Source organism: Gallus gallus, chromosome 7 (assembly GCF_016699485.2).
Source record: "Gallus gallus isolate bGalGal1 chromosome 7, bGalGal1.mat.broiler.GRCg7b, whole genome shotgun sequence".
Taxonomy (NCBI): domain Eukaryota; kingdom Metazoa; phylum Chordata; class Aves; order Galliformes; family Phasianidae; genus Gallus; species Gallus gallus.
This window is the reverse complement of record NC_052538.1, coordinates 15,351,388-15,363,494: the sequence shown is the minus strand read 5'-3', so window position 1 is coordinate 15,363,494 and position 12,107 is coordinate 15,351,388. Positions and strand designations below refer to the sequence as shown.

The 12,107-nt window shown below is 36.9% G+C and overlaps 1 protein-coding gene across 6 annotated transcripts in view; it reads left to right on the top strand.

The window, feature by feature from the left end:
* The window catches only part of AGPS (alkylglycerone phosphate synthase), a 79,486-nt gene that overhangs the window by 54,391 nt on the left and 12,988 nt on the right, over window positions 1–12,107 (top strand). For all 6 annotated transcript variants that reach the window (XM_015289574.4, XM_040703616.2, XM_046943737.1 and 3 more), the window contains 7 exons: window positions 996–1,104; window positions 1,533–1,660; window positions 4,257–4,308; window positions 6,626–6,702; window positions 8,187–8,299; window positions 10,851–10,920; window positions 11,766–11,827. In XM_015289574.4, coding sequence (XP_015145060.1) covers window positions 996–1,104; window positions 1,533–1,660; window positions 4,257–4,308; window positions 6,626–6,702; window positions 8,187–8,299; window positions 10,851–10,920; window positions 11,766–11,827 — 611 coding nt within the window. The remainder of the gene's footprint in view (window positions 1–995; window positions 1,105–1,532; window positions 1,661–4,256; window positions 4,309–6,625; window positions 6,703–8,186; window positions 8,300–10,850; window positions 10,921–11,765; window positions 11,828–12,107) is intronic.

Genomic DNA, 12,107 nt, shown 5'->3' with positions numbered 1-12,107 from the left:
GACACTTCACTCTCAGTGAATTAACTTGGCAGAAAATGTAGTTTTTATTCAGCATACCTTGTTGAAACTGCTTGCACTAACGAAATATCATCTGTACCCTACTGCCTGAGGTGTTACAGTATAGTATAGTTTTGCTTGTTCAGAAAGATGTGAAGTACAGAAGGCTTTTCTGTTGTGGGAGCAAAACTTCAGGCTAAAATGCAGCTTCTGAAATTTTCATTAGGAGAAAACTGGTTTCAGGGTTGAATCAGAGCGGTTCATGAGCTTCCTGATGTCACAGGGAGAAAGTGTCTAGGGAAGTGTTTACCATCTGAGCAATTTTTATATCTAGAAACAACATTAGGTATACTCCCTAAAATCCACTTGTTGCAGAATCAACAGTTTACAAAATCCATATAATGATGTTCTCGAACAGGATGAAGATCACTTAGATACCCGTGCTTGAATGTTTTCAAGGCACTAGCTGAAATCCCGCTGATGTGTCTGTATCTGAAAGTTTCACTTACACCAAGGAAGGATTTTTGTTGGTTTTTTTTTTTTTATGTAAAAGATTGAATAGTATGAGGGGAAAAACTAGCTTCAGTCTTATGGAAGAATTAATATTAACAGTGTGTTTCACAAAGGTTTTTATTTCTTCCTATTAGAAGTATTTCTGTCGCAGCTGATTTCTGAATCAGATTAGCTTCATCAAGCAGCAGTTCTAATGGAAAACTTAAGCAAGGAAGAACACTGTCTGCATGTGGCCAACAATTGATTTGATTTGGCATAGAATTTGGTGCAATCTGTTGTGTGGGCAAACCATGCTGCATTAACAACAATTTTTGGTAATGGTCCTCGGGTTATCCCAAAAGTTCTTGGGACTGCCTAGAGAATGTATGAAGTCTGTAGAGCTGAACTGCATCAAGCATAACATGCATCTTGCAGAAAATAAATGTCATACAAAAAGGTCTATGCTTAATGCTAGTATGTGTAGTCATTGTTTATTGTTTAAACAGGTGATTCATATAAAAATGGTAACTCCGAGAGGAATAGTTGAAAAAAACTGTCAAGTACCTCGCATGTCAACAGGACCTGATATCCATCACTTTATTATGGGATCTGAAGGTAATTTCATGTAACTGCACTTAATTCAGCTTCTGTAATGGCTTGCTGATTTGAGCATCTCTAATGCTATGGCTTCCAATGTGTCTATGGATGGTGTTCTGCAGGCATTATTTTTTTCTGTGTGTGTTGGGATAATAAAGTGAGGCTTTTTTTTTTTTTAGGACTGAAGTTATGCAACTGAACAGTGCTTAAAACAGATCTGTGGAGTTACTATATGCATCTAGTAACAAACATCATGACTTAAGGGCTGCTTGTTGGAATTCACCATGTAAATTATGAGGAATAAATTGCTTTTTTCTGCAATAGTGTATTTTTGGGACTTCTGACTTACGTTAACTGAGAACATCCTGCTAGACAGTTGTTGGGTGATTTGCAAGAATGGCATCTTGTAGCACTTTACAACTGAGCTTTTCTTTGTTTTCCTGAAGGAATTCTGGGAGTGGTTACTGAAGTTACGATAAAGATTCGTCCGCTTCCTGAATACCAGAAATACGGCTCCGTGGTCTTCCCCAACTTTGAACGAGGGGTGGCCTGCCTAAGGGAAGTGGCAAAGCAGGTAAGGAGAAGCTTGGTGTTGAATTCATGCAAGTACACTAGTTCTAACCTTGCCCAGGGTCTAGGACTAGGGGTGTGCTGATGCTCTAGCCTTGATTATTGATTACTGGAAAGGAGTTGAGATAACATGAATGATTTAAGTATATATGGCCCCTGAGACTTTTGGAAATGATGCAGTAAAGAATTGAGCATATCTTGTATTTGTTCAGTATTCTGAGTCAAATTGTGGATATGCTTTCTGATGAATTTATTTATTTATTTTAGTGTTAGCATATCCCTGCACAGAGATTTTGGCTTTTTATCTCCTTCAGTGGAGAGCTTTTATCTGGAGATTTATTCATGAAGTGGCCAGTAAAAGTGACCAGTATTTAAAGGAATTAAGTTGCAGCACACAAGTAAAGAGCGGTTGATTTCTGATTCCAAAGTGATAAAGGAACAGCAGTCATGGAGTGGAAGGATGTGGCTGCGTATGCAGGGTGCAGAGGGTGCTTCTTGAAGTGCAGCGTGTTCAAGTGAGCCGAATATTCTGAGGCAGAACTAACTGTACTTAGACTTAAGTGTTTAAGTAGTGCCTTCTGAATAGTGTGGTCGGTTTCAGGTAGCAAAACTTGGACATCGGTATCCAAATTGTGTAATGTTTTTCTCAATGCCTGTGCTTCTTAGCAAGTCTTGCACTGTCTAGCCGCCTCCTTTACGATTCCAGACTAACTTTCCTTGGCACTGTGCAAAATGTACTAAATCACTGCAGTGAATGGAGAAATATATATCCTGAATCGGGGAAGTAATATCAGAAATGTTTTAGTTAATGCCAAACTAAATACAGCTTTACGTATTTCCAGTGATGGGTCTAAATTAATGACTTAATGTTCCAAGCCAGTTGTTCAAACTGGTATGTGACTGACATGTATATGCTAGTTATCAGCACTTGCCAGTTCTTTTGTCACACGCTTTTACTGCTGGTGCTTGTTCTTCTTATTACAGGCATCTAAGCAACCTAGGAATGCTTAATTGAACAGTTGATCAACATTTTAAGTCAATTAAGGAGGTAGCATCTTTTCCTCAATAAGGGGTTAGAAGAAAAAAAACCCAACAGTATTAGCTACTTATGTCGCTCAGTTACTAAGCTTCTGTTGCTACTACTGTTTCACTGCTTATTTAAGCCTGAACTACTTACTCCTTTCTTCTGGTGTCTTCTTATAGCTATTACAATGATCTCCTTATGAAAAGCTGTGGTTTTCTTTTTGTTGTTGTCTTTGTTAGTCTCCTTTGAACATAAGAGTAACCAACCTGCAGGTTGTAGGCTGGGTTGGTGGCAGTAAAACCACCCATCCAGCCTTTTTTAATCGGTCTGCCAGATAAGATTTTTTTTCTTTCTTCCTTCTGCCCTCTTTTGCAGTTGTGTGACAAAGTATGCTTTAACAATATGATATAGAGTGAACATATCAAATTAAGTGATAGGGGAACGCTTTTACATCCACGTGATTAGATGAAGGCTAGCCTAAAATTCAGACTTCATTGTATTTCTGTGGCCACACGTTGCATGATTGGGTACTGCCATCTCAGGTTACAGGCTGTGAACACATATGTACAGCCCAGAAGGTTGTTTAGTTGAAGGCAACTACTCTTACTGGTCTCCAGATTTTTGTGCAGTGCAGTCTAGATTGGTTCCAGACACAGGCTTTAATTGTGATCTGCTCACAGAACGTTAGTATACTGGGGTTGGATGGAGTTCTTTTCCTCATAGCAGCCCATATGGTAGTATTCTTTGGTTTGTGACCAAAACAGTGTTGATGAGAGACTGATGTTTTAGCTGTTGTTGAACAGTGCATATGCATTGACTGTTCTCCAAGTAGTTTGTTGGTGAGCAAAAATTCAGAGGGAACACAATTAGAACGGCTGACCCAAACCAATGAAACAGCTATTCCATACCACATAACATCAAAGTCAGCAATAAAACTGGTGGGAAGTTTTTCAGGGGTTACTGTTGCTTAGGGAATGTCTGGTCGCTGATTGGCCGGTGGTGAGCAATTGCATTTTCATCACTTGTTTTCCTTTCTTGTTTGGAGTGGTTTTTTTGCTTGTTTCCTCCCTTTTACTTTATCTCAACCCGTAAATTGTCTTACTTTTATCTTTTTGGAGGAAAGTGAGTGAGCAGCTGTGTTAATTAGCCATCTACAGGAGTTAACCAGGAACAATTAGACACTTCTCAGTGATTTGTAATGTATATGTAGTTATGATTGCGTAGCACCATCAGCTTGATACTCTAATCAAATATGATACTTTAGTGCATTATGGCAATTTAGAAATGCACTCTATACATCAAGGTCAAAATCTTGGGACTATGCCTATGTTGGCTTGATGTTAAACTGAATATTCTCAATGCATTATATCTGAACATGCCTAATAGAATTTGCTTCTCAGAAGAAAACAAGTTAATCATCACCACTTTTCAATGATGATAACGTCTATGGATCTCTGATACCAAATTTGCTTCTTGTGTGCTGTTTTAAATGAAAATGTCACTGTTGTGAGTTTGAGCACATCTGTTCAAAGACTTTTTATTCTTCATTTTTCTCATTTCCCTAACTGTCCCCAAGAGATGTGCTCCTGCATCAATTCGCCTTGTCGACAACGCACAGTTTCAATTTGGTAAGTAGATTTTCTCAGATGAATATTTTTTCCAAGGGCTTTGATATTTTTATTTTTTTTTCTTTATAGAGAGAAGCCTAAAAAGTCCATCTTATTTGGGAATTCATTTCCTCAAAACTAGACAAAGAAGGTGATGATCTCTGCATTGAAATCCCTTATGTTGTAACTTGCACTTTCAGAAACGGAAGTCTGTCTTTGCCTCTGGAAAAACACCATTGACAATAACAGTCAGTAAAAAGCCGTGCTGCATATATAGATGCATACGATTTTTTGCAGTTTTTCCATTACAAGTGCATAGCCTACTGGGAGGTTTAAAATACTGGAGATACCACCTCTATTTTACTCTAAAGAAATAGAAATGATAGTTTTGTAGTATACTGCTTGAAACATTTTGTTGTGAAGAATATTAATGACAGGTCAGGTATCAGTAGGGTGCGATTCAGAAGGCAGGCACCTTACTTTGCAGTTAGGTTAGTTGGTTAAAATAGGTTGACCTAAATTTCCTGATGATATCACTGGCTGTGTATGACTTCCTGAGAAGTAGTGGTTTATTTTGAAAATTCTCTACAGTATGGCAGTGGTTGTTTTGGGGGGGTGGGAAGGAGCAATGGAATTCATCAAAAATGAGGGCTTATTTTGTTTGTTTGTTTTGTTTTGTTTAGATGTGTGCAAACAGAACTAAGCTATAGGCTAAAGTCAATGAAGCTACTAGAATATTACTCAATCCAGAGAAATAAATGGGACAAGATCAGACATGCAAAGCAGTGTTTTTTGAGCCCTTCTTAAGGGAAACTGACGTTTTCAACTGTAGAAACTTTGGCATAAGATGTGTTCTGGCTGAGGACACTGTTGAAGAGAACCTGACGTTCCACTACCCAAAAATCTCGTGGTCGTGGAACTTGAAGCACTTGCTGAGACCATACGATTTTGATTGTGCACAGATAGCAATTTGGAGCGTGACCTTAAAATATTCTGTTAATACTACTAAAATTAGACAGAATTTCTGAAATCTGTTCCAGACAGAAGCTTCTGTAATGAATATTGACTTTAACTGGCATTAATCTGATGATGAGAAAGCTGAACTTTATTTCAAATGGAAGTAGTCATATCTGTAAACCTGAGAGCCTAGCAAGCACTGCTGCTTCATTTGGTCATCTTTTTGTGTTGCACTCATTCTCACAAACATACAGAATAGAAAGTGGATGCCTTGTTTTCAACTGGGGAAACGTTTGACCAATTATAAGCTTTAAATCCAACACTGGATTAATGAGTCTTCTACTTTTTGGCTTTGACCTGAAGTAGCAGTTTATACAGTAAAAGATGCCCAAGGTGCCTCTAAATTTTTCCTGTGGTTTTATTAAGTAGAATTATTATCAATTGTTGTGGATTGTGGCTTAATAAATTAACACCCTTTTGTTATCTGCTGCTTTTTTATGTCCTCACTTTAGTGTGTTTAGAGGCATACTTCTTGGGCTTTACTCTGATCTTCAGTGAAAACCCTCTTTAGTGAAAAGGAAAGGAGACTAATGAAGTACTGAAGTTCATGCTTTATTCAGGAGGAAATACTTTGTGAAGTATTTTAGAAGGAAGTATCATGTAAATGGTGCATAACTTTTTTTATGAATTGGGCTCACAGCATGTAGACCAGATGTGAGACTGTTAAAATGAAGCAGTAATGGGAGTTCAGAAGTTACTTGTGACTGAAAACAATGGAACAAACAGTAAAAGGCTTCCATCTCAATTTAACTTAGTCCTGAGGCAGAGATGTTAATTTAACAGACTCCAAGACACCATTTATATACCCTGGTAATTTTAGTTCTCTGTATGTGATTAAGGAAGTAATTACTAACTTTATGTAGAAAATTTTGCACAAGTGACATAACCATTAAGGAAAAAATTGCTTAACTCCTCACTTGCACCATTTTTTGACTGTTGATTTCAATGGTTTTGGCATAACTTTTAAGAAAAAGGTCAGTAGTTTTGCTTAGTTTTATAGCATGAAACTAATGAAGTGCTCTTTTGAAATTTTCCATATGCAGAACACTTGTGAAGATCTAATCTAGGACAGCTTTAATTGGAGTGTCAAATGGAATATTTGTGCACAGTTGCATGTATGCCTCTTAAAAAATTGATAAAAACCTTTTCTTAAAGTTTCTTCTAAATTAGTTGAGAAAGGTTCCTTTGATTATGACAGTCAAAGTGCTCCAAATGGTTCTTGCAACTTTATGTTCCATGCAATTTTTTTTGCCCTTTGAAGTAAGAATTTTAAAGATCACTGAGTGCTTTAACATGCTTTTTTTCTACTTTTTTTCCTAAGGTCATGCTCTTAAACCACAAGTTGCTTCCATTTTTACATCATTTTTGGATGGACTGAAAAAATTCTACATCACAAAGGTAACTGTTTAAGGGTTTAATATTGCTTAGAACTTTACATGCTATCCATAGAATTTGAGACTGCAGTATACTGTCTCTAATGCAGCTCTGAGTTTCTGTGTAATGATGTAGAATCAGTTAGAGAATCTCCAGGTAGTTTAATCCAAAATAAGATGATCTATTTGAGGAGTTACTCCATAAAAGATGTTCTCACAGATGTTTTCACCAGTTGTATCCCTAGATTAAAGTGTCTTGTCTAACAGTGAACTGGTGACAGAGCAAGGCTGGTACCAACTTACCTAGCTTGCAGTCCACTGCTCATCAGTTCATACCGATGGATAGAGGCTAGCATTTTAATTTCTTTGATTTTTTTGGCGGTGTAACCTACTGTGTTATCACACTAAACTAGAATTTGGGAAGAACCCCACAATATTTAACTGCCATACAAATAGGGTTCCCATCTTCCTGAAGTTCATCCCAATGAATACCACTTTTTAGTCTAGAATGATTTTATCTAGAATAATAAAAACATTGATCGGTATACATACTAAGAATACTTTGTTCCTGATTTTTTTTAACCCTTTGTAAGTGTGAAAAGGTCATTAAATTTTATTGCAGTTTTATATTTATAGAATCATAGACTTGTTTGAGTTGGAAGGCACCTGTAAAGTTCATCCAGTCCAGCTCCCCTGCAATGAGCAGGGACATCTACAGCTAGATAAGGTTGCTCAGAGCTCTGTCCAGAGTGACCCTGTGTGTCCCTACTCGTTTCCTTTCTTTCAGAAACCTGCTCAGTAGTGGTAGTTTACTGGAGCTAATTAATAACCAACATGTCTATAGAAAACAAATAAGGCTATTACTTTTTGGACTGGTTTTGAAAAGCTGAATCTTACCTCTTCAATTCTTACTACTGAAACAAAGCTATGCAAACGTCCTGGCTGCATTGAACCCATAATAGCTACAACTCTAATAGTATTCTTCTCATTTCAACTGGCCTATGCTCTCTGCCCCAAGTTTAGAAGTTATTTTTCTTTTATAGCACTTTCCCAAGTGTAGAGATTTTGCAGTGACGCTGTTATAACAAGTGTTTAGAGAACAGTAATGTTTTACAGTCATCATAGTTGTCTTCATGCTTTGATAAAGGAGCAGTTGATAGACTATAAATGTCTCCTTGTTGCTGAAAGCATTTAAGAACTTTCTTCAGTAGTAGATAGAGAGCTGTTGACTATTCTACCTTTTTTTTTGGACAGGAGTAAAAAAGGGTAACACACCAAGTCAGTCACTTCAGTAGCTGTAACTGTTTGTCCTGTGAAGAAAAAAGCTTGCTTTCTTTTTGGGATAGATTTTTTGAAAAGTGTGTTTTCCTGATATTTTTTTCTTATTCTCAACAACAGCAAACTATGCTTACAGACCGGAGGGTATGCTGTGTACATGAAAAGCAAAAGCATGTCGCTTGTATTCTACCACACAGGCAATGACATAATGCAAGGATTTTCTCTCTGCAGTTCAAAGGATTTGATCCCAACGTACTATGTGTAGCTACCTTGCTCTTTGAGGGTGACAGAGAGAAGGTTCTTCAGCACGAAAAACAAGTCTATGACATTGCCACCAAGTTTGGGTATGTGATTTCAAAAAACTTTTTCATATGGAGCAATCCAAGAAGCAACAAGGTTACCATATTTATGTTCCAATTTTTGTGTAAATCTCTTCTCCATTTACTAGTTTAAAGTGGGAACAATCAGCTACTGAGTGTTCCCCTTGAAAAACATGGCTTGTGCTAATTCTTAATAAGGAGCTTTATGAAAAACCTTCAGCTGTCTGTATACTGTACCAAGACAAGTATTTGATTTAGAACTGATGTTACTAGAATGGAAACTAGCCCTTGTAATTACTTACAGACCTGGAAGCTGCTTGCTTTGCGATACTAAATTATAGATTTTAAGTAGAGAAGAGAAACAAAATTGCAAGGGTAATATTCTTTGCAGAATTGATGTAAGCAAATGAATATAGAGAACTTATTTAAAAGAGAAGCTTGTGTAGTTTGAAGAATGTGCTGCATCTCTTTGTCCTACAGGCTTCTTTATTTTTATCCTTACAACGGGACGGGAAATACTTTGCTATAGTGGCAGGCTGAGTAATGATCAGCTAGTTCTACTTTGATTACAGCAGTGATGAAAACTAAAAGTCTCATTTGTGAGAATATTCTTTTTAAAGAAATTTTTTTGACAATGTTAGTCTCAACTATTAAAATATACAAAATGCCTTATATTTCAAGGCCATCTTTTCTGAAATTTTTTCTTTCATTCTACCACTTTAAATGGCTTACAAAAATGGGATTTCACATGAGCAGCTTGCTACCTTTCAGTAATAAGAATTACATTGTTCTTTATCTTTAAGAGTGTTTTAGTTTTAGCTTAATGTTGTGTGTAGCAAAGATCTCACCTGCAGGTTCTCTCTTGTTATTTCTAGGTGGTCTGAGTATTGGAGAGGGAGGGAGGGAAAGTGATCTGTGTTAGTGGCCTGTTTGGGAGTGCTGTCTGTGCTACTCAGTTCAGTCTATTAGATAATTGTTTCATGTTTTAACTTTCTGGTTTCGTGTCTGAAAGGTGTTCAGGTTATCTTTTTGTCCACCCACATAAACTCCTCAGATTTATAGTATCATATAGGAAGATAGGCTAAAGATAATACTGCCCTTGTTCTCAAAAGCTAATACTTAAAAGCAAACAAAAAAGACTTTCATAATTGTCTTAATGTGATATGTTAGTAAAAACAGGGCTTCCTTTTTCCTTTTAGGGCTCAATCTCTTCCATCTGTCCATCACTTAAACTTTTGGGACCTTATGTCAGTAGTTTTGCTATCATGAACTGCGAGAACGCAAGTGCCTAGCTCCAACATATGCTTAGAAACACAGTTACAGACCTTCCTGTAAATGAAGGTCATGAATGTGCTCTGTAGTTCTGTTTGCTTTGCTCTTTCATGGTTTTTGAAGGCCACAAAAAATAAGGTACAAAACAGAATGTCTGTAATGTGAAAAAACAGTGATTCTAAAACTAAATTGGAAAAACTTTATTGCTGAATCAGGAATCGTAGGCTTTCTTTTCTCAGCTTCCGTTTGGTTTAATTTGTCTGTACAGTTCTGCTATAACAGATTTGCGTGAAAAAAGCTGATGTGTTCACGCAGCAGTCTCAGTGTTCTGCCAGGTTGGGACTACTCAGTAATTCCATAATGACAAAGTGTGGTGACTCTAGCACATCAGAAGGCCTACAGTGAAATACATTGAGCTGAAACACAGAAGTAAATTCAACCTGCTTGTGTTCCTAAGCTGCTTTAAAAAACTCTGTAAACCTTCATCATTATTGATGCTAAACCATACACTTAAAAAAAATAATAAAAAAAAAAGCTCTGAGGATAGTTATTTCCTTATAAATGTTTATTTTTTTGACCTAGGTGATCAGGCTAATGTTACTGTGTTAACATTTCATTCTTTGAAGAGCTTCCATGGGAATTGGTTTTGCTGATCTATGCCAAAGACTTGTCTAGGTAAATACTGTTTGAGAGGTAGACATGTAGCAGCAGAATGGCAGATTGTTAATGCAGTTTTCCTCAGACTGCTGTTTAGTACTTCTTGAGAAGGTTTTGTTCTTATGTATCTATGCGATCTTACTATGTCTGGGGTAAATGTACTGAAATGTGAGCTGTTAATGTTCTTTTAGGTCATAAAATTAACAAAAGCAAAGGTCGAACAACAATGTTATTCCATTTGTTTGGCTACAGTACTCTTTTCTTGACTGCTAGGCTAGTGCTAGTGCAGTCACACACAAAACAGAAAAAGACTTTCAGATATCTTAGGAAGTGTGAAGTATGTTAAGTATGAGTTATGAGTAACGACACTGCAAAGTTAGTCCTATGAAAATTGACTGCTTTCCCTGAACTTTCTGTTCCTTTCTTGTTCTACCCAACTTCCTTCTCTCTGAGCACCTCAAAGGGCAGAAAATGTGCCTGTTACAGAGAGTCTATTTGCAGCTAAGGTGATACAGCTTAGAGACAGATAAACTTGCCCAGATGTTTCAGAATCAGTGTTGGTTTTCTGATTTTTTTTGTTTTGGTTTGTTTTTTTTGAAACCTCTGAATACTGTGCTGGGAAGTAAATTAAACTCTTTAATTGCAGTGGCTTGGCAGCTGGAGAAGATAATGGACAGAGAGGATATATGCTGACGTTTGTCATTGCTTACCTTCGGGTACGTTACCTCTTGTCTCCTACTGAAACTATTGTTAATTAATAAAACAAAACCTAGAGATATCTTGGAAGATGCTTCTTGAATTCAAAATGCAGATTGCCTTGGATGTTCTCTTAGTTAAATTTCTCCTTTGAGGATTGTATCTATTCCATCTCTTACTCTGTAGTGTTTACTCATGGAACTTTATCTGCAAAATACCTTATAAACATAAATTTGTACATTTAAACAACAACAAAAAAGTTACCTATAAGGAGTAACTTGGAGGATTTACTGACAGTTGCTAAATAAACCAGATCAGACTTACACATCCACAGGTTGAAGTTAGTCTGAGCTGGGACAGTACCCAAAATATATATGTGATCACTCAGCTCTTACTCGTTGAACATCCACTTATAGCCATAGTTTGAGTGAGAATTCCAGAATTTCAGGGTGAATAAATTTCAGTCTGCACTGGTGCAGCTACTTTTAGTTCTATTAGATATTATGCTGATTAGATACTATGCTGTATCAGATACTATGCTGTATAGGTTACTGTATGTAACAGTGGAGCTTTTGGATTGGTGCTAGTGGTACAAATATTTGATAGTGGAAGCATACAGACACTCTGGCAAGCTGTCTTTTAGCCATGACATGAAAATGTCAACTATCTTAGAAGAGCTATACCAATTCTATAAGTATAAACTAATGTCACTGGGACAGATGGTTGTTCTTGCTTAAATAGAGTTTCTTTCTTTCTTTCTTTCTTAAGCAATCCAGAGTTGCTCAGCTGCTAGCTGTGATCCTACGCTGAAATCCCAGATGTTGGTGCTGAATGTTACTGATAATTTCCTTTCTCTGTTTATTAGGATCTGGGCCTGGATTACTATGTAATAGGAGAGTCGTTTGAGACATCTGTTCCTTGGGATAGGTAAACTGATTATTCTTCAGTATTGCTTACAACCTTGTACCTGATTTCATTCAAATTATTCCTAACTTGTGCTTGCTCATGAGGAAACTTAATTTAATTTAAGCCTTATGTGTATCAGAGGCTCCCTGATGTGCCTCAAATCTTACAGCTGTGTTCTTGCTAAAGTTGCTGGTAAGTTATGTTTCAGGATTTTCTAAATGCAATGTAGGCAAGTATTCAGTAATATTTCTGTTTAGGTTAACTTACTGTAACAGATCCAAGATGTGAAATTATCCAGCTT